Source organism: Amyelois transitella, chromosome 17 (genome assembly GCF_032362555.1).
Source record: "Amyelois transitella isolate CPQ chromosome 17, ilAmyTran1.1, whole genome shotgun sequence".
In the NCBI taxonomy this organism is placed as follows: domain Eukaryota; kingdom Metazoa; phylum Arthropoda; class Insecta; order Lepidoptera; family Pyralidae; genus Amyelois; species Amyelois transitella.
In genome coordinates this window covers 7,681,021-7,699,233 of record NC_083520.1, presented here as the reverse complement: position 1 = coordinate 7,699,233, position 18,213 = coordinate 7,681,021, and the positions used below count along the sequence as shown (strand labels likewise).

The following is an 18,213-nucleotide window of genomic DNA, read 5'->3' as shown; positions in this document are numbered from 1 at the left end:
TCACATCACATACGTAACCTACCTCCGTCAATAATGATGTAGAAACCATGACCTACACTGGCTCCCCACTGGCCCTCATTTTAGTTCATTATGACATATTTTTCCCGATGTTTTCATTTCGATCTGCGATATCGTGGCGATATCAGTAGATTCCAATCAAGACATTGTTTATAAACCGCACCATCACAACTTCATGACCAACAACTTGTTATTTATTCAGTTGGCCGCTGGCCCGCGAAGACTTCGCACGAATACGCGCATGCGATTTTAACCACTCCACGAAAATATTTACGCGTAATGGGAAACTTCAAAATCGTTGATTTTAACGAATTGGGTAAGTACTTATTCAAAATTCGAACCTGCGAGTCACGCATATTTGATAAATTTATATCTATTCAAATAATTGCTATTTTTTTTGTTTTTCACCTTCCAACATTTATTAAAGTCAAATAATATTTTTTTTTATTTATCAAATATCAACATTTATTTATTTATTAGATATTAACCTTTAAAATCGAACCTTGACCGCTTGTGAGATACTAAATGATATTTTTTTTATTTATTTTGTGTCATACTTTGAATGAATTTATAGATTAGATTAGAGATTAGAAGAGAATAACAATTCATATGTTTATCGAATCTCCAAATACAGTTATCAGGGTACCTGTTCCTGGTTACTGAGTAGTGCAGCTCACAAGATAAAATCTGCCATTCCATATTTACGACAGGGATACTTTTGTCACTTTCACAATGTGTCTCGTTCATTCAAGTTCCCATTTATTGTCAATTAAACATTTTTTACAGACGAAGTAGCGCAAACATTGGTGAAAGAAGCGGTGTCAGTGAGAAAAAGAGCGTATTGTCCTTACTCGAACTTCGCCGTAGGAGCCGCGCTGGTGACAGAGGTTGACTCCAAAGTGTACACTGGCTGCAACGTTGAAAATGCTGCTCTCGCGCCCTCAATTTGCGCTGAGAGATGCGCAGTGCCCAAGGCGGTTTCCGAAGGTTACACGAAGATGTCCAGAATAGCCGTGGTCGCCCAACAAGAAGAATTCACGGCTCCGTGTGGATTCTGCCGACAAACCCTCAGAGAATTTTGCGCATCCGATGGAGACATGGTTATCTACCTGAGCAAACCCACCATGGACAAAGTGCTGTGTACAAAACTGTCGGAACTGTTACCGATCTCCTTCGTCACATTTAAAGAGTAGAATCAAGTTCTCATGAACCTTATGTTGAAAATAATAAGTGCATTCATTTAAATATACTTAGTTTATTTTATATAAAATTAACGTCTTAAGTAATAATGTATTTACACGTTAGTTACACTAAAATGCAAACAATACAAACATAAATTCTTATTTATAACTACTTACAGAAAAATATAATTTGAAAGTCAAACATACAAATATTTGTATTTATTGATGCTACTTATAAATGTTAAATATAACGTTTCTTTTTCTTTTTTGATAAATTTGATACGAGATAATTTTTTGTGCAAATAATGATTGCCACGCGGAAGAAAGCAAGTGTCAACTATAGGTTCATTTAACGTAATCCACTCCTTATTACTATTTCATTTAAGTAAATAGCGAGTTTCAAACAGTAAAAACTATAAGCGTAAAAATTTTAATTTATTACGTAACACTGAATTAGCAAGAGCGTGTGAAATGATGGAAAGAATTTTATTAGAAAAAAGAATAATGATTTATTATTTAAAGTTATTGATAGCAATAATGGCAGTTTTATAAACAGTCTTGTAATGTGTTAATTTATTTAATTATGCTATTACTAACAGATAACGATAGGAACAGAAAAGATTTAAATTTTAAACCACTTAATTATAATACTTGTTGAGAACTACCTATATTATAAATAATAAAAATTTCTGATTGGTGACAGACCACAGTGGATCGTCAAAATTTCGTCGGAACTATATTTCAAGTACTTTTAAAAGTTTTTAGTTAAATATCACAAATGCTGCCTAGAGCGGAATGCGATATTATTCGCAAATATATTACAACTACATAACTCATTAAATAATTACAAAAGTACACATTTAAAACTCAAAAGTATTGCGGAGTTCACAAGCGTCCTTCATCGATACTTATGAAAAGGTTAATGGATTTATAATTATATTTATCTGAACACACAGGTGTATGTAGGTTAGTAAGAATCGAGTGTTATGTAGTGTTATGTAGTATCTTAAAATTATTTATTTATTATCACTGACTATACTTTCAAAATGGCAGCATCAATAATTGAGATTGCATAAATATTTGTACTTTAATAGTTATATCATTAAACATTATTAAAATAATAAAGACAGCCTCATAGATTTTGCAGCAATTTAAAAATAATAATAACCAAACTCAATGAGAGTTTGGTCCTCCTCCATCCTCAAACAGATAACCATAATTTCATAAAAATAACTAATGAGACTAGCAATAATTTGGGACATAAAAGGACAGAACAAAAATTTTAAGGGCTTTATTTTAGCTTTTAAGATCAATCAAGAATTCTAAAAGTTTAGTTTTATAATGTATCATCAAAATAAAAGAAAAGTTCTGAATTACTATTTATGACAAGAGGTGGATAGAGCGTTTATTTTAAGTAAAAAATAAGTGTTCTGTAATCTGAGCATTGCTTATATGGCGTTGAGCGCAGTGTACAGAAACTGATCAGATGTAATAACTTAGCCCTTTACTTTGTGAAGCAGTTCTTAAACCACTTTTATTTTACGGAAATGCAAGTAGGTCCCCATGATCGTAATCGCAGGACAATTTAATGGAATTACGCTTTAAACAATAGTCATAAAAATAACTATAAAAACGAATAGCTTGTTTTCAAGGTTTCACTCATGTTTTCAAGGATTTGAGAACTCTTGAATAATTTATAACACTTAGACTGAAAGTACTAAATTAATTTACAATACACGATACAATCACGAGTGATACTCAGTTCGCCTGAAACAGTGCCCTGATGAGCAGCTTAGTTGCAACTGAAGAAAATATAATTATACAACTTGACAAGACGAGCCAACAAAACATTAAAATAGATTTTACCACATAAGTAATTAGAAGAAGCAGTCGCTCCTGTGTTTTCATTGATTTACATAAACTATTTACAAATATACAAATTAGCTGCTCGACTACATCACCAGAACGGGCACCACCCTATATAGCACTGGCACAAGTTTTCATTGTTGGTAGCCAACTTGATCAGCAGATCCACTTGTTTCCTCACGCTGACCACCGCTTCAATATTGGGGAAGTCCCTGCCCGTCAGTTTGTCGCGTATCCGATTCAAAATGGCTAATGCTCTTTTGTTCAAGTTCGCCTCGGGTAGGATTTCAGGTGATTGGTAGTGCAAATGGTTCCTGCTTCGACTTGGCAGTGTGTACGACGAGTCGATGTCTGAAGAGAAGGTGGACTCTGTGAGGGACCGGTGGTCGTTCTCGATGAGCCTCCAGTTGAGCAGCGGGTCGTAGACGAAGGCTTCGAGCACCGCCATGACGCTGTCGCGGTGTTTGTGGAGCACCTGCATCACGGACTCGCAAGTGAAGCGGTACGTGCCTTCGATGCCCGTCACCTTCAACACCGAAACATACATTAAACTATTTAAAGGCATATCTATACTAATATTATATAGCTGAAGAGTTTGTTTCAACGCGCTAATATCAGGAACTACTGGTTCGAATTGAAAAATTATTATTGTTTTGAATAGACCATTTATCGAGAAAGGCTTTAGGCTATATAACATCACGCTGCAACTATTAGGAGCGAAGAAAATGAACATGAAATGTGAAAAAAAACGGGGGAAATTATTCATCCTTGAGGGCTTCAATGATGCCCAAAATAACTATTCCACGTGGACAAAGTCGCGGGTACAGCTAGTCATAGGTATTTATAAATTGACATGAGGAAATGTGCGTTTAAAACCTAGTTTCAGGATTAAAACGGTTTGTTTCATTGGAAAGAGCAAATATAAACTAACTAATTTTCAGTAATTAGATACAATTAAATAACAGGCAAATGACCTTAGATTATTACTCGTACTCGGTTACTTGTAAAGGGTCAAGAGTTTTTGAGTTTATGCGTTAGAGACAGAAATTTCTTTTTATAATATACATAGTATGAAAATAAGAATTTCCCGGAAATAGTTGATTAAAACAAATTATATAATTTACGCTAGACACCTAGTCCTTATAGCTTTTATTGGCTTCTACGATACGGGGCTAAACTACATTTTGGAGATTACTTAAACAGAGCAGCGGCCACAAATCCACATAATCATAATGATGAGACAAAATGGATGTAGCTGCCAAATTGGCGAACACGAGAAGCGGGCGTCTCGTAAAATTAACCGTTCCGTTTGCTCGGAGTTATACATTAGTGTAGTTAATTTACAGTTATGCAACCGCCGCCGTCCGTCACTCATTGTAGTTTACGTTGTAAAGAAAATAGTTTACGGCGAAAATAAAAATGGCTGTTGAAATTACCACGATGTGTCCTTGATGTATGTCCGATAGGAAAGTAAGTAGATACATCCATTTGATGAGTTACTTGTTAGGCTATGAATTACCTCATTTTGTAAATCAATACGTGTATCATTGTGCGCTATCTCCAAATTTTACTTAGAAATCGTTATACGATAGCTATATCAGATCGTTTTTGAAAATTTAAACTATTTCAAATACTTATTGTATAACAATTGCAAAATTAGTACTATATTCATTGTTATAAACTCTTGTGTGTGCAATACATGAAAAGAAATATAACTTATTACAAAACAGCCATTGGATTTAGAAGAATATGTACAATGGCGGACTTATCCCAATTAGGATTTCTTCCAGTTAACCAAAATATAAAATAAAATATATGATCTTTTTTTGTTGAATTTTCAGCTCTGTGCATATACATATATGTATACTATACTTACATATTGCAAAATTACACTGTGAACATTAAAGAACAAATAAAAATACACCAATATGTTTAATACAACAGCATACCTCCATAGCATTGATGAGCATCCGCGTCAACCTAAACGGTATCTTCTCCGGGAACCGCTCCCTGGTCTGCGTCACCTCGAAGCAGTCTCCGAAGTCTATATGCAGAACCTTTCCCGTGACTCTATGCAGCATAATGTTTGAAGGGTGGCGGTCACCCAGCCCTAGGATATAGCCCACCATGCTCATGACGGCCAGGGAACGCGTGTAGTTGGTGCGACGTTCGAACCACGCCTCGGCAGAGGGACTTTTCAGCCAGAGAAGCCGAGCTAAGTCGTTCCCTGGCGTTTGGGAGAGCGTGTGCTCGAATACTTCGACCTAGGAATAAATTGGAGATTAAGATCTCATCTTATGGTTACTTAGTTCATCGTCTGAAATAAATGGTGGTTCACCATGACAACTTGCTTGCTGCCTCGATTTCCACATATACGCCCTAAGACAATATAATAGAAATCCTTATGAGAATAAATATTAATTTCTGCAAAATCCGTTAGTGGTTTCGACTTGAGTTAATAGAGATTGTTTCTCCTTTTGAATTTACATAAGATTTAAGCGTGATATATATCTATATCGTAAATAATCCATTTCAGAAAATAAAATGTATCACGGTTATAACATCGTGTGACTCGAATCTTTATGAACAAGTTGAGAGAAAAGTACAGTCAATGAAACAAGACAACATACAAAATCAAACCAGTTTCCATTTACCTAGAGTAAAAACTCACCTTATGCCTCAACAGCAGCTTATGATAATCCGATGCCATTCTCGTCATAATTTGTTGCTCCGTGTTCAAATTCAGCTTGTTCGACTTCTTCGCTCGATAGTCACTTATCAGATTATACAGGGTGTCGCACTGTGGCACCCAGCCTATAAGGCCCGAGTTCGGCGAGAGTGGAATCACGGCGTATCTTTGTATAGCCAAGTCGTGTCTATAAGTTGTGGTGTCTGCTTGGAGTAGCGTGTTGACGAGTCCGAACAGTTGCATGACGCGTTCGTCTTGGCGGAGGTCCTCGTGGCCTTTGAGCAGGAACATGTATTGTTTTCCGTCGGAACCCTGGATTGTGAGGCGACGTGGACGCTGCTTCGATTTTATCACCTGGTACAGATAAGGTATTGAATGTCTAGTGCTGGGAAATAGCAAATCGGTGAAAGCATATTTTTTCTTAATAGCTGTTACCAGCGAAACATGTTTCAAGTCTGTAGCTACCTCTGAAACCCAAATCTAATGTAAAGCCGGTCGGAGCCGTTAAAGCAAAACAGTCATATTTTTAACATTAATACGAAAATGGACATAATACGAGTAAGGGTTCATACAGACGAACTGCAAGTTGTAAACGTCAGAGTCTACTTCAGCCGTCGCCATCTGTCGACGGCAGCCGACGACGCGTCGGCGGCAGCAGTCAATACGTCGACGGCAGCCGACGACGCGTCGGCGGCAGCAGTCAATACGTCGACGGCTGCCGCCGACAGGTGGCGATGTTTGCGGTTCTTGCGTGTTTCGTCCGCCATTTTGTCAGTCGACTGCAAATAGACGGAGAGTGCGCAAGCGTCACGCATCCACAAAATGAGCTACCTTAATGTCATGGCGAGTCTTTGCTCAGCTGGTATACTTTTCTGCATCACGGTGTCTTGGCGAGATATTGAGGCTTTCAAGATAGTTGTTAACTCATCAAAAGAAGCGATTGACATACGAAAGTAATTGAAAAATTTTTTTTCGTTCTCTCGTAAACGTGGATAGAGTGTATAAAAATCTCCCTCTTGTTCTCTATACATTAATATTTCTTCAACCCACACTGAACGTATCTTTCTTTTTCGTTGTTGTCGGCGACGGCGGCGGAGTAAAAGCAATAACAGTGTTTCTTCCTCGGAATCCATTTTGCAACTGGCTCCTATACCACGACTACTAGTACGCGGCATTCTAATACTGCAAACGTCGCCTGTCAACGGCAGCTGTTGCCGCCTATCGGCGGCAGCCGTCGACGTATTGACTGCTGCCGCCGACACGTCGACGGCTGCGGTGGTACCCTGCCGTCGACACCATGCCGTTCGTCTGTATGCGCTCATATTTACTACTCGTACCTACTCATACCATTGATGCCCCAGATTCATCCATCTCATATTTTTTATTGCGTTTTACTTTGTTCTGATTAATTAAATATTGGTTCAACGGCTATGACTAAAAGGTATTGAATAATCTTGAATATTCATGGCATCAACTTAGAATGTATAATTTATGTAAAACAATGTGTTGTTGCCCTTGTATTATTTATGAAGAAGTGTAGTCATTGCGAAATATTTAACTAACATGGTATGCTCCTAGGTAAGCAAAATAAGGATCACTACTTCACTTGATGTCGTAAGGGCAACTAAAGGCCAAAAGTACGTAACAATTAACGCATGGAAAAAAGGGGCCTAAACTGTGTCAGACAGCCTTTTCCAAATATTCTTAGCGAACTTTCAAGTATGTTAAATATTCATATTTAAAAAAATTATTTCGAGAAAAGTTATTAAGGGAATTACTGCACAAAAATAAAACGAGAACCACCGTTGTTACTTCTTATTAGGTAATTCGTTGTAAAATTTAAGTCATATAGCAAATATGAAAAAACAAACAATTGCCTTAATTTAGTCTTATATAATCTGCGACCTTGATTATCAAACAAACTAATAAGTTTACAAAATCATGAATACGTCAAAGCATTTAATCTTATCGCCAGATTTTACTGAAATTACCACTTCAATAAGCAATCCGCTAGTATATCAGTCAGTCTTTTGCATAATTAAGCGATCTTGCGATATAATGTCTAAACTTCAAAGATAATACTTATGTCTAAGTGTTGAAAAAAACTGTGGCGACATCTCTACGCAACAAGTCACATCAGCCAATCACGCGACGCCATTAGCCAATAACAGCAAGTATGCTAAATCGCAATATTAAAATTTCCACGGATTGGAGCTATATACAACATCCGACTCAACATCGTCAGCCGCGCGGTTCCCCAGGCATAACAGCCAACAGCCTTCCTTTTGTTGCGATGAAACCTGAATCATTGTTCCCGCTATAAAACAACTAAACTAACTTTCGCATTAATAATATAAATTAGGTCAATCAATATAGGAGGAGATACGAACACAAGTGATCAAGTCTTACTTACGTAAGTTACTTACAACACAAAACAGCATTATAATGATTCACAAACTCACCTGCAACTGGCTGTGTATATGCGATATTCTGATGACTTTCTGATTAGGGACGTAGGATCCAGGCACGGCCAACTCGAAGTCCCTACAAGTGTGCAGTCTCTTGCTGACGTACTGCAGCTCCAGGGAGGTGAGCGCGCGGAACTGGGCGAGGATGCGGCGGATCACGAAGTAGTAGAGGTCCCACGCCTCGTTCAGGTATCTGTCTTCGCCTGTGCTCTGTGGAAAGCAGATAATATTATATCTTGTACGTAAAACAATTTACATTTTGGTCTTTTTTTTGTGTTACATTCATAAATGCCGTGTCATAAGTAATAAGGGCCGTCTGGTTTCAGGCACTTTATAATAGAACCACTCTATATTTTGCCCATGAATGTAGTAAATGGCGACTAATGGATATGCTTATAAACTTTGGATTTCTCTTGTAGGCTATGGGCTAGCAACGTGCCACTATTTGAATCTCAATTCTATCATTTAGCCTAACAGCTGAACGTGGCCTATCAGTCTTTCAAGACTGCTGGTTCTGTCTACCCCACAAGGGATATAGACGTGATTATATAAATGTATGTACATCCATTAATTTTAACGATGTTCCTACGGTAAAGATAATTTTGCCAAAGTCCAAACAATGTTAGCCCAAACTGTAACCTCTCTTTTTGTCAGTATTGCAGAAGTCAGACGGAAGTCGCTCCGTATAATCTCTTGTCTTACACTCATCTACGGCCGGTGGACTTTGGTAAACCCCAGACTCTTTCCCACTTAGGATACGACAAACATGTTCGGATTGCATTGATCTTTTTCTCATTTTCCATTGGTTTGTCTTCTCTTTTTGCTTGTAGTTTCCGACTTTTCACTTATTCAGTCTCCAGCGTCTTCAGTTTTAAGACTATAAACCAAGCAAGTCTTAAAATCCCACAACCGCTGTAGTTCGCCCACGTTCCGAATTTTCCCCCCTCAATTGAGCTCGCATTTGCAGACCAAAAAAAAACAATGACGGTTAAAAAAACTTTACCTTATACATTTCGCACCAGCGCTGCGCCTCCTCTAGATCCCTGCCATACATCTGCAGGAACGAGATCTCCTTCAGCGTCTCCGGCGGCCGGCTCAGCATCGCGTGCATCTTCTCCAAAGTCTTGAACATGCCGCGGTAGTCCTTCTCCGTGAAGTACAGCCTGGGGGCGAATGTATGTTACTAATATGCTACCACTACTAAGTATTTGTCAACTGCTATTTCCGAAAAAAATAAATTTTGTTGTTAAATAATAGATTTAAATTTTAGAAAAAAAAAACAAATGAGCAAGCATATTTATTAATTTTGCACAATTTAAGAAATAACAAAAATACCTGGATGCTTCATCGATAGCAATGACAACTTGATCGTGCCACAATATAGCAACTTTGATGAGCTCTTCCGAAATTATAGCCGCTTCATTGACCAGGTTCTGAGAGTGAGCGCACATAGTGTTCAGAATGTGATTTGCAGAGTTTCTCCTCATCACGAACGAAGATTTAGTTGCAACAGTCAGAGGACACACCAACGCTTGGGGATGCAACTTTCCTATATCGATCAAGAGGATATGAACCAACTTTGCAACCAAACTTCTTGGCGAATCAATCCTAGCTATCAACTGGGGTATGACTTGCAGCCAGATTTTGACGTCGATCTGGCGGATACCTTCAAAGAGCGCATCGTATACCGCCGTGTTGTGGCCGTGATCGAACCACAACGTCAAAAGTCGCAACGTATCTTGTAGAGCGCTTCCGTTTGATAAGCTGATCGACTTAAAGAACCCTTCGATAGCTGGTATGGTATGAGTATTGATGAAATCTGCTCTAGATACTTTCTTCTCAGCGGAACCGCCAGCTATACTGCTCTCAGACACATTGTCCTGTTGCTTGTAGAACAACACTGTCTCAAAATTCATACACGCCCAGGCGTGGCAAGCCTTGTACCAATCTGGTGCTAGATTTACTGCCGCTACGTAATTCCTCAATATCTCTGGTATGGATAACTCGTTTATTTCTTGAAGGGCTTCACACCACGAGCCCAGCTTCAAGTGGCATCGAGCTAGCAGTCTGCAGTGATCGTCATTTTCAGGTACTGCAGAGTCCACATATCTCTGTAGAACGTCGTAAGCGTATCGTTTGTTCCCCACCTCCCAGAGATTCTTGCTATACGATAGAACTACTCTCGGATCCTGCATTCTTAATAAAACCTCAGGATTGGACGCCGGATCGCACCCTACGATCGATATAACTATCTTATGAGCCTGGTTGATGGAGCCGGTCTTTCTGCAGAGTGACGCGAATTTGAGCCAAGTCTGGAAGTGTTCGCGAGGTGACGCCACGAGGCTGCGGATCTGAAGCAACTTCCTCCAGTCTTCTACTAGTCTCTGGCCACCCTGTAGCCTCAGCCACCAGCTCTTTGATATCGTACTGCGTCTTTCTTCAATCAACTTATGCGTTACGACTTCATCTAACTCCGTCAATAGCTGCGCGTTAACCAGAGCCCCATAGGCTCGTTGGTAGCTCTCTCCGACGACTGCGGTCAATTCCACGTCCAATAAACTCCTCGCAGTATCTATAAAGTTCCTTGATTCCGACCACTGGCCTTCGTGGATAGCTAGAATAGCCCTGTAAAAGGCGCCGTCTTGCGAGTCTTGAGAAATACAATCAACGCATTTCCGCATCGACTCCCATTCTTGAAGTCCCCAGGACGCAGCGGCGGCAATTTTCGCTGACTTATATTTCATATCCTCAGACATGGCATCCCATTGTTCTGTTGTGATATTGTATATCTTCCTCCACTCGCCCATAGCTTCTAGACATCTCAGCAGACCTAGCTTTGATTCATCATCTTGTGGTTCCACCTCTAACTTCTTATTATAGAGGTCTAATGCCTGCTCCCAGTTGTGAAGTTTCTCGTACCAGCGCACGTGGACGTTCAGCGAGCAATCGCCCTGTTTCTGCTGAGCAATGACCTTTTCCAGCAATCCGTTGGCTGCTTCCCTCTGTTGTAATTTGTTATTAATATGAATTAAAGCTTCTACCACTTCCGTGGTCGGATTTTGGCGGTACTCTTCTTCCTAAAGGATTGAAAGAGTATGTATATGGTTAGTATATTTAACATACATGACGAACAAAACATATCGTAAAATTTACCAGTTTAAATCTCATAATAATGAAAATGGGATAATACTTATTAATCGAACCCATATTTAAATATAATATCAAAGTAACCTTATAATAAAGCGCCTTGGCATACGCCCGGCACTGGACGGCGGTGTCGCCGAGCAGCCGGACGGGCACGGGCAGCAGCCCCTTCTCGCAGTGCTCCATGAACTCCGCCAGGTCCAGCATGCTCAGCGACAGCTCCGCCGAGTCCGGCTCCGACAGCGCCCGCTCCAGGGCCGTCACCAGTTCCTACAATATCAATGTATTTTTAAGATTCATATACATTATAAGTAACACGTCTTTCAATACACTTACATAAGTATAATTAAAATTGCGATCGCTTCCAATGCGCCAGTGTAGAAGAACCGGTGGAAAAAATTACACTGCAACATTTTCATTAGACGTCTCTCTAGAGACTCTTCCCGTACAGATTGTAAATTAATTTAAGTATACAAAAACGGTATTCTTATTTTAACCTGTTATAATCTGAATTTCAATCCATCTATAAGCCATCCAGTTGAACATAGCCCTTGAGGCTCTTCGAGACTATTGACTCTGTCTACCCCGTTAAAAATAATATGGCTTATGGAGTAACAAAGCAAATATTCACAAGGCTCATAGCCCATGTTCAGATGTGGTGAAATTCATAGCCAATTGCCTAAAAGAAGAATCCCAAAATTATATACATTCTCTTGATAAACTTTGACAATTTGCGCGGTTGGTACAGAGAAGAAGTTGGTACACACTATGTTTTGTTCGCTACTAGACCAGCATAGAAGCTTGCACTAGATAATTGTCAAATTACATATTTTAAAATAAGCCTTAGTCTTTCCAAGACTGTTGGCTCTATCTATTACTCCGTAAGGGATAAGACGTGATTATATGTATAAATATATGTATTGCATTATTTAAAGCGTATTACCTTCCGCGTGTTGTCGTCTAATTCGGTCCAGCAAGACATGAAGGCCGCGTTAAAGAGATCGCGCGCCAACTGCGGGTAGTTTTGAGCCAGGGTTGAACACGCTCTGGAAAATACGAACACAGTTTACAAGACTAGTCTGGCATACACTCGATTTAAAATCCATATTTTCCATTAATGTTATATTTCAAACACAAAGATTTTTATTAACTACATTTAAGAGATAAGACTTAAGTCGTGAACGTATGTAGATCGAATGTAGATGTTGGCGTTCGCAAAACCATCCGAACAAGATTAATGAAGGCTAGCGAAACCCATTTATTAATAACTAGAGGCCGCCCGCGACTTCGTCCGCATGGAAACCCTATCAATTCCGCGGGAACTCCGGGATAAAAAGTAGCTTATATATTATTCTGGGTCTTCAGCTACCTACATATCAAATTTCATCATAATCGGTTCAATAGTTTTTGCGTGAAAGAGTAACAAACATCCATACTCACAAACTTTCGCATCTATAATATTAGTGGATTTATTTGAATTTACGTCAATTACATAGCTGTCATTTGCGTTTTGTTATTCCAAGTCTGATTCTTTTTTGTTATACCACGTTTTATAGTGACTGATGTTTCATGTCAAGTCACACGGGAACGCTGTCGAACGTGATAAAAAGTATCCTATGTCCGTCTCCTGGCTCTAAGCTACCTCCCTACCATTTTTCAGCCAAATCTGTTCTGCCGTTCTTGAGTTATAAGTGGTGTAACTAACACGACTTTTTTTTATATATATAGATGATTGGCTTTTGGTGGCCCGATGTATACGCAACATAATACAACTTGAAAACTAGAATAAGCAGATTGTTACCTGATAGCTGGGCTGTTGGATTCGAGCAGGAAGCCGACGCTGAGATGCCGCAGCCACTCCGCCCAGTCCTCCTTGCATAGGATGTTGTTCATGGACCAGCACTTCCGCAAATTGTTCACATTGACATGCAACTTTTGGATAGTTTGTGTATCAGCGGTCAACATCTGGAAAGTTCATGTTCATTTTACATTCATTTCATGCTACCTATACTACCAAGTCATAAACTAAATGTGTCTTATTGTATCGTTAAGCACAGCTGGCCTAATCCGTAAATTAGGCTTAATGTGCATTCAATTATGAGTATGTAAATTTTATACTTACGTCATTCTTTTGATTCCGCAACTTTGTCCGAGTTTCATCCAAATAGTCATCATCGGAAGCAAGAGTCGATATAACTTGCAGTCGCGTCACCAGCACTATGTAATTAGGGCATTGAATCTTGTGCTTGATTAGAATTCTTTCCACCGAAGGAATATAATCTATGTATTCGCGGCCTAATTGTACAATCAAGGCGCATAATGTATTCATAGCAGTTTGCCTTAAAGAAGGATTGTTGTCTAAGACTTTCGCCAGCGCTTGTATGATAACCGCCGCGTACGGCCTGAAGTACAAATACGTACTGAGGTGTTTTATCGTCTCCATCGCTAATTTTGATGTAGAAGTAGGAATACCCCTCCCATCAAACAAACCAATAATAGCTGGAACTATAGACAGCAAAACATCATCTAAATTATTCTCAAATTTTTGAATGGCCAGCAACAACTTCTCTGTCAAAAATCTGTCTTTACTCCTATCATATTTAAGAACCCTTAAAATGTTTGGCATAATCTTCCTCAAATAGACTTTGAACTCTGTCCCAATAGCTATGGTGATATGTTCTACTAGCATTATCAGCGTGGGCTGTAGCTGGCTCTCGGGCGTCCAGTACTCTTTTATCAAATCGAAAATATCTTCTAGATATGGACGAATGTAAATCTTCACGACGGATATCAATTGCGCCAATTGAGTTATTAGGAACTCACGGAAATTGCTGTTATCCGTGTTGCGTATTACAAAAAGTAACGTAGGCGTTACTCGGGAAATATATGGAACACATTTTATTCCAAGAGTTTGGAAGATGATAGTAACGGCATGCACGACGCTGGTGTGGTACTGCGCCAGCATGGGGTCGCGGAGGATGCGCATCAGAGAAGTCACCACGATCGCCGGGTAGAACTCATCCAGTACTAGTGGAGACATGTTTACCAGCATCTCGCTCACGTTAGAATCAAAGTGCTCTGTTTTTGAAGGCTCCGAAATAGGAATCAGTGTAGAAATTGTTTGAAAATCAATCAAACCTTGATTGACTTTATGTTTGTAGGGATCTAAAGCTCCCAGAAGACCTAAAACTCGTATTGTTTCGCGCCTGTCCCTTGGTTGCTGTTCAGACTTTAAGAAATTAAGCAACAAGTCCATTAGTTGAGGGTGATCCATATAAGGTCTAACTACGTAACCTGTGGCACTTATAATCTGCCCGAAGGACCATAAAGCAACACTTCTTTTTTCAGGTTGATTTGGATCAGAGAGTATGTCAATTTGTATTTCCATCAGTTCTTGACGCCACTGATTTAAGGCGGCGCCGCCACCATTCACTTCAGCCAGGTCACCTATAGCTTTTAATGTTGTTACAATCATTGCAGTATTGCTAGCTTCTTCTCTTAACATAGGAACAAGAACCTTTAGAATAGTGTCCACAAATTGTCTTGTGAGTCTTGGAGCATGGCAGATTAGATTGTTTATCATTCGAAGTGCTTGTTCTTTAGTATGTGTTGACTCTGAATGTTGTAGCTCCATTAAAATTTGGACGAATAACTGACGAAGAGTAGGCGTTGTGTAACTTGGATTTAAATTACTAAGTCTACCAACAACACACAGTGCTAGCTCACCTACTTCAGAGTTTGAGTCATTAATTGCAACAAAGAGACAATTCAAATGTTCTTCTACTGCCAAATATTTATCAAAAATAGAGTTGGAGAATATTTCAAATACTCTGTACCTCACTTCTTGATCAAAATCTGATCTGCCGACAGATAAGAACTTACCAAGAGATTCATCAATCAATAAGTTTAAAGTTCTTGAATTTGTCACAGCACATCTTTCAACTGCCTTTGTCAGAAGCTTTGATGCAGTTTTAACAGCCTCCAATCTCACATCATGTTGCTCACTAGACAAATAGTGATCTGTGCATCTCCTTATGAAAGACATGAGTGTGTTGTTCCACTCAAAATCAAAAGATCCTAATGTTTTTAGAGCCAGTACCAGCTTTGTGGCATCATGTGCTTCCACTAATATTGCTGATGACATTATTTGGACTAATGGATTTTCAGAAGTATTGGGAGCATAGGGTTTCTTCCTTAAAATTATAGAGAGCATATTTAACAATCTATCAGTTATTTCCTTTTTTAGAGAAGGCATATTTTGACTTAACTCTTTAAAGCATGTAGTGAGATGAGCAGTAAGCCCAGTTGCACACATAGGTTCTAATAATTCTTTGACATCATTAGAAACTTTTTCTTTCATAGCAAATCCTAAGAGAGTAACACAATTAAAAACAGCTGTGTCTACACCTGTTCGCTTCTTTGGAGTATCTTTAGTCATTAAAGTTACTTTAATAATTTCTATAATTCTGGTTAGGTATGGCTGTATTTCTTCTTCAACAGCCACACAAATGAGTCCCAAAGTTGTAAAAGCCATGGCTTTCTCTTTATCCTTTCCAGTAAGGAAGGTTATAACGTGATTGATTGTTGATTTTAGATGTTTCTTGGAAAATGCATCTTTGTTGAATGCTGCCAGTCTTGGAATAATCAGTAGAAGCATTTGGTGTACATTTGGAGATCTGGACATCTGTAATGCCATAATTTCTGAACATATTGTCTCATATTTCTCTGAAATCAACTTTTTACATATACTGGATTCATTTACTGATACAACTTGATTTTTTTCATCAGAATAACTTTTTGTAAATGAACTTTGCATTTTGACATTGAAGGATGACATATCATCAGATGTATCTTGTTCTGAATCAAGTTTCTGCATAAGAGTTGTGTATTTTTTCTCCCAAATAGAGTTAGAACATCTCAAAAGTTCATTTAAGATTAATAATGCTCCATGGAGACTCTCATCCCTATTCAAGCTTCTAACAGAGTCTGAGAAGGATGTCACAGCTTCTTCATAACATTGTATATACCAATGAGCTTTGTAAGTTTGTTCTGGAATTTCTCTTTGAGCTGTGACCTGTAAAGCTGCTCTCAGTGTTTTGGCTGCTACCTCTCTGACCTGATCTTTTGGGTCTCTGAGAGGAATCATTATATAATTAAAGAATGAGTTAATATGCTGATAGAAATATGAAGGCATGGCAATAGCGAGTTCCCGTAATATTAAAACAGCTGATAATCTTTTTGCCTCATTTCTGTCTTCCGCCAACCACTCACATGCCCTTTTGATTTCAAACTCAACATACTCTCCCCTTTTGACTCCGAGTGTCACAGCCAGTCGCCCCATTGTTTTAGCAGCTAATTCTAAAATGCCCATATCAGTTGTGGGAAAGATATATCTCAAATAATTTGCATAGCGAAGGGTTCTAGTTTTAGTAGTTTCTGTGTCCCCGCCAATGAGACAAACTGAAATAGAATAATGCTATATTAGCCAAAGAAACATGAATTTAAAAATTAAGTTATGTAAACATGAATTGTATTCTCTCATATTATAAACAATAACACATACCGATTGTGAGAATTCCTGCCTTTTTCTCGTTGGTATCGAAACTTGAAGTCAACGAGTGAATTTGTTGATTGAAGTCATCCAACACCTGAGTGAGAGTGTCCTGAGACATCTCACGTAGATCTGTTTTAGCAAAGTGAAGTAACTCCCGTATAGCTTTATGTCGTGTCTCGGCATGGCGAGATTTAAGTCCGGAGACCAATTCATATACTTGATTACTAGCCATTGCCGTAATTAAATATACCCCGCAAACCACAAAATATTATCACTTTTATAGGTATAACATGAATATTTCACTTAATACTTCTAAGATCCATAGTCATTATCTAAAGTCCATGCGACAACATAAACAAAACAATATTCAAAAGACCACTTATTCAAAAAACACAACAAATGAAAAAATTACAAAATGTAAACATGAGGATGCGGCCATTGAATAGGAATGTCAAAACTGTCATTGTCAATATGTCAACGGTAAATCGTGTTTCTGTCAAAGTCAAACAGACAACACAAAAATTTTGCTATGAATTTCTACCATGAAACTCACAACACATAGAAGTGATGTCATAAGTAATTCATTTCATACAAAAGCTCAATCGCCGAGCGCTTGTACAATAAATAAAAACAGTTAATATACCTGCATAAACAAAAACAAAATAAGATAGAACAGTCACAATTTTTCAAATTACGAAAGAACATTATGCAAAAATACTCAAAAACAAATGGACCGATATATTTCACTCAATGGTGTACTTATCACTTTTACTGATAAAGTAAAAAATGGGGTATCAAATTTGATCAGATTTTATCGTAAGCCCCAGAATTAATGACGTAAGTCTAAGACCCTACAATAAATTTCTTCTATGTGTTCCTTTACACTCTTCCCATTCCTACTCTAAATCATTCTCCGTAAAGGCTGCAAAACTTTGGAATTCTCTCCCCTTGGACACTAAAAAAGCACAGACCCTCAATATATTTAAAAATAATGTATTTAAGTTCCTGTCCAGTTGAGTACCTAGACTAGCAATTTATCTTAGTTTATGTGTGTTAATTTATTAATAAGTTTATACATATATATTTAGTGGAAAGGTATTTCTACTTTTTACTGAATTATCTAGTTCTTTTATTGTTTGCCGGTTGACTGGAAGAGATCCCTTCATGGGATAAGTCCGCCATTGCAAGTGATTTGTTTATTTTATTACTATGTACTATTTTCTTGTTACTGTGTAAATTTCTGTGCTATGAATATATTACAAATAAACATAATTGAGACCACAGATATATAAA

At 38.4% G+C, this 18,213-nt stretch overlaps 2 protein-coding genes across 2 annotated transcripts; one reads left to right on the top strand and one right to left on the bottom strand.

The window, feature by feature from the left end:
- Window positions 1-178: 178 nt before the first annotated feature.
- LOC106134286 (cytidine deaminase-like) lies at window positions 179-1,267 on the top strand. Its single transcript, XM_013334288.2, has 2 exons — window positions 179-334; window positions 805-1,267. The coding sequence occupies exons 1-2, from the start codon at window positions 298-300 to the stop codon at window positions 1,209-1,211; spliced, it is 444 nt and encodes a 147-aa protein (XP_013189742.2). The 5' UTR covers window positions 179-297; the 3' UTR covers window positions 1,212-1,267.
- LOC106134287 (serine/threonine-protein kinase mTor) lies at window positions 1,132-17,346 on the bottom strand. Its single transcript, XM_013334290.2, has 11 exons — window positions 16,930-17,346; window positions 13,489-16,826; window positions 13,168-13,331; window positions 12,310-12,412; window positions 11,454-11,636; window positions 9,558-11,299; window positions 9,226-9,385; window positions 8,217-8,432; window positions 5,737-6,108; window positions 5,015-5,329; window positions 1,132-3,591 (listed from the first exon to the last, which is right to left on the bottom strand). Exons 1-11 carry the CDS (start codon window positions 17,150-17,152, stop codon window positions 3,157-3,159), a joined length of 7,251 nt encoding a protein of 2,416 aa, XP_013189744.2. The 5' UTR covers window positions 17,153-17,346; the 3' UTR covers window positions 1,132-3,156.
- Between the last annotated feature and the right edge of the window lie 867 nt (window positions 17,347-18,213).

Coding starts and splice junctions, on each gene's coding strand:
- LOC106134286 (XM_013334288.2), top strand. CDS start 298: ATGGGAAACTTCAAAATCGTTGATTTTAACGAATTGG. Junction 335..804: donor CGTTGATTTTAACGAATTGG/GTAAGTACTTAT, acceptor CATTTTTTACAG/ACGAAGTAGCGCAAACATTG.
- LOC106134287 (XM_013334290.2), bottom strand. CDS start 17,152: ATGGCTAGTAATCAAGTATATGAATTGGTCTCCGGACTTAAATCTCGC. Junction 11,637..12,309: donor TAGACGACAACACGCGGAAG/GTAATACGCTTT, acceptor TTGATATTGTAG/GAACTGGTGACGGCCCTGGA. Junction 5,330..5,736: donor AGCTGCTGTTGAGGCATAAG/GTGAGTTTTTAC, acceptor ATTTATTCCTAG/GTCGAAGTATTCGAGCACAC.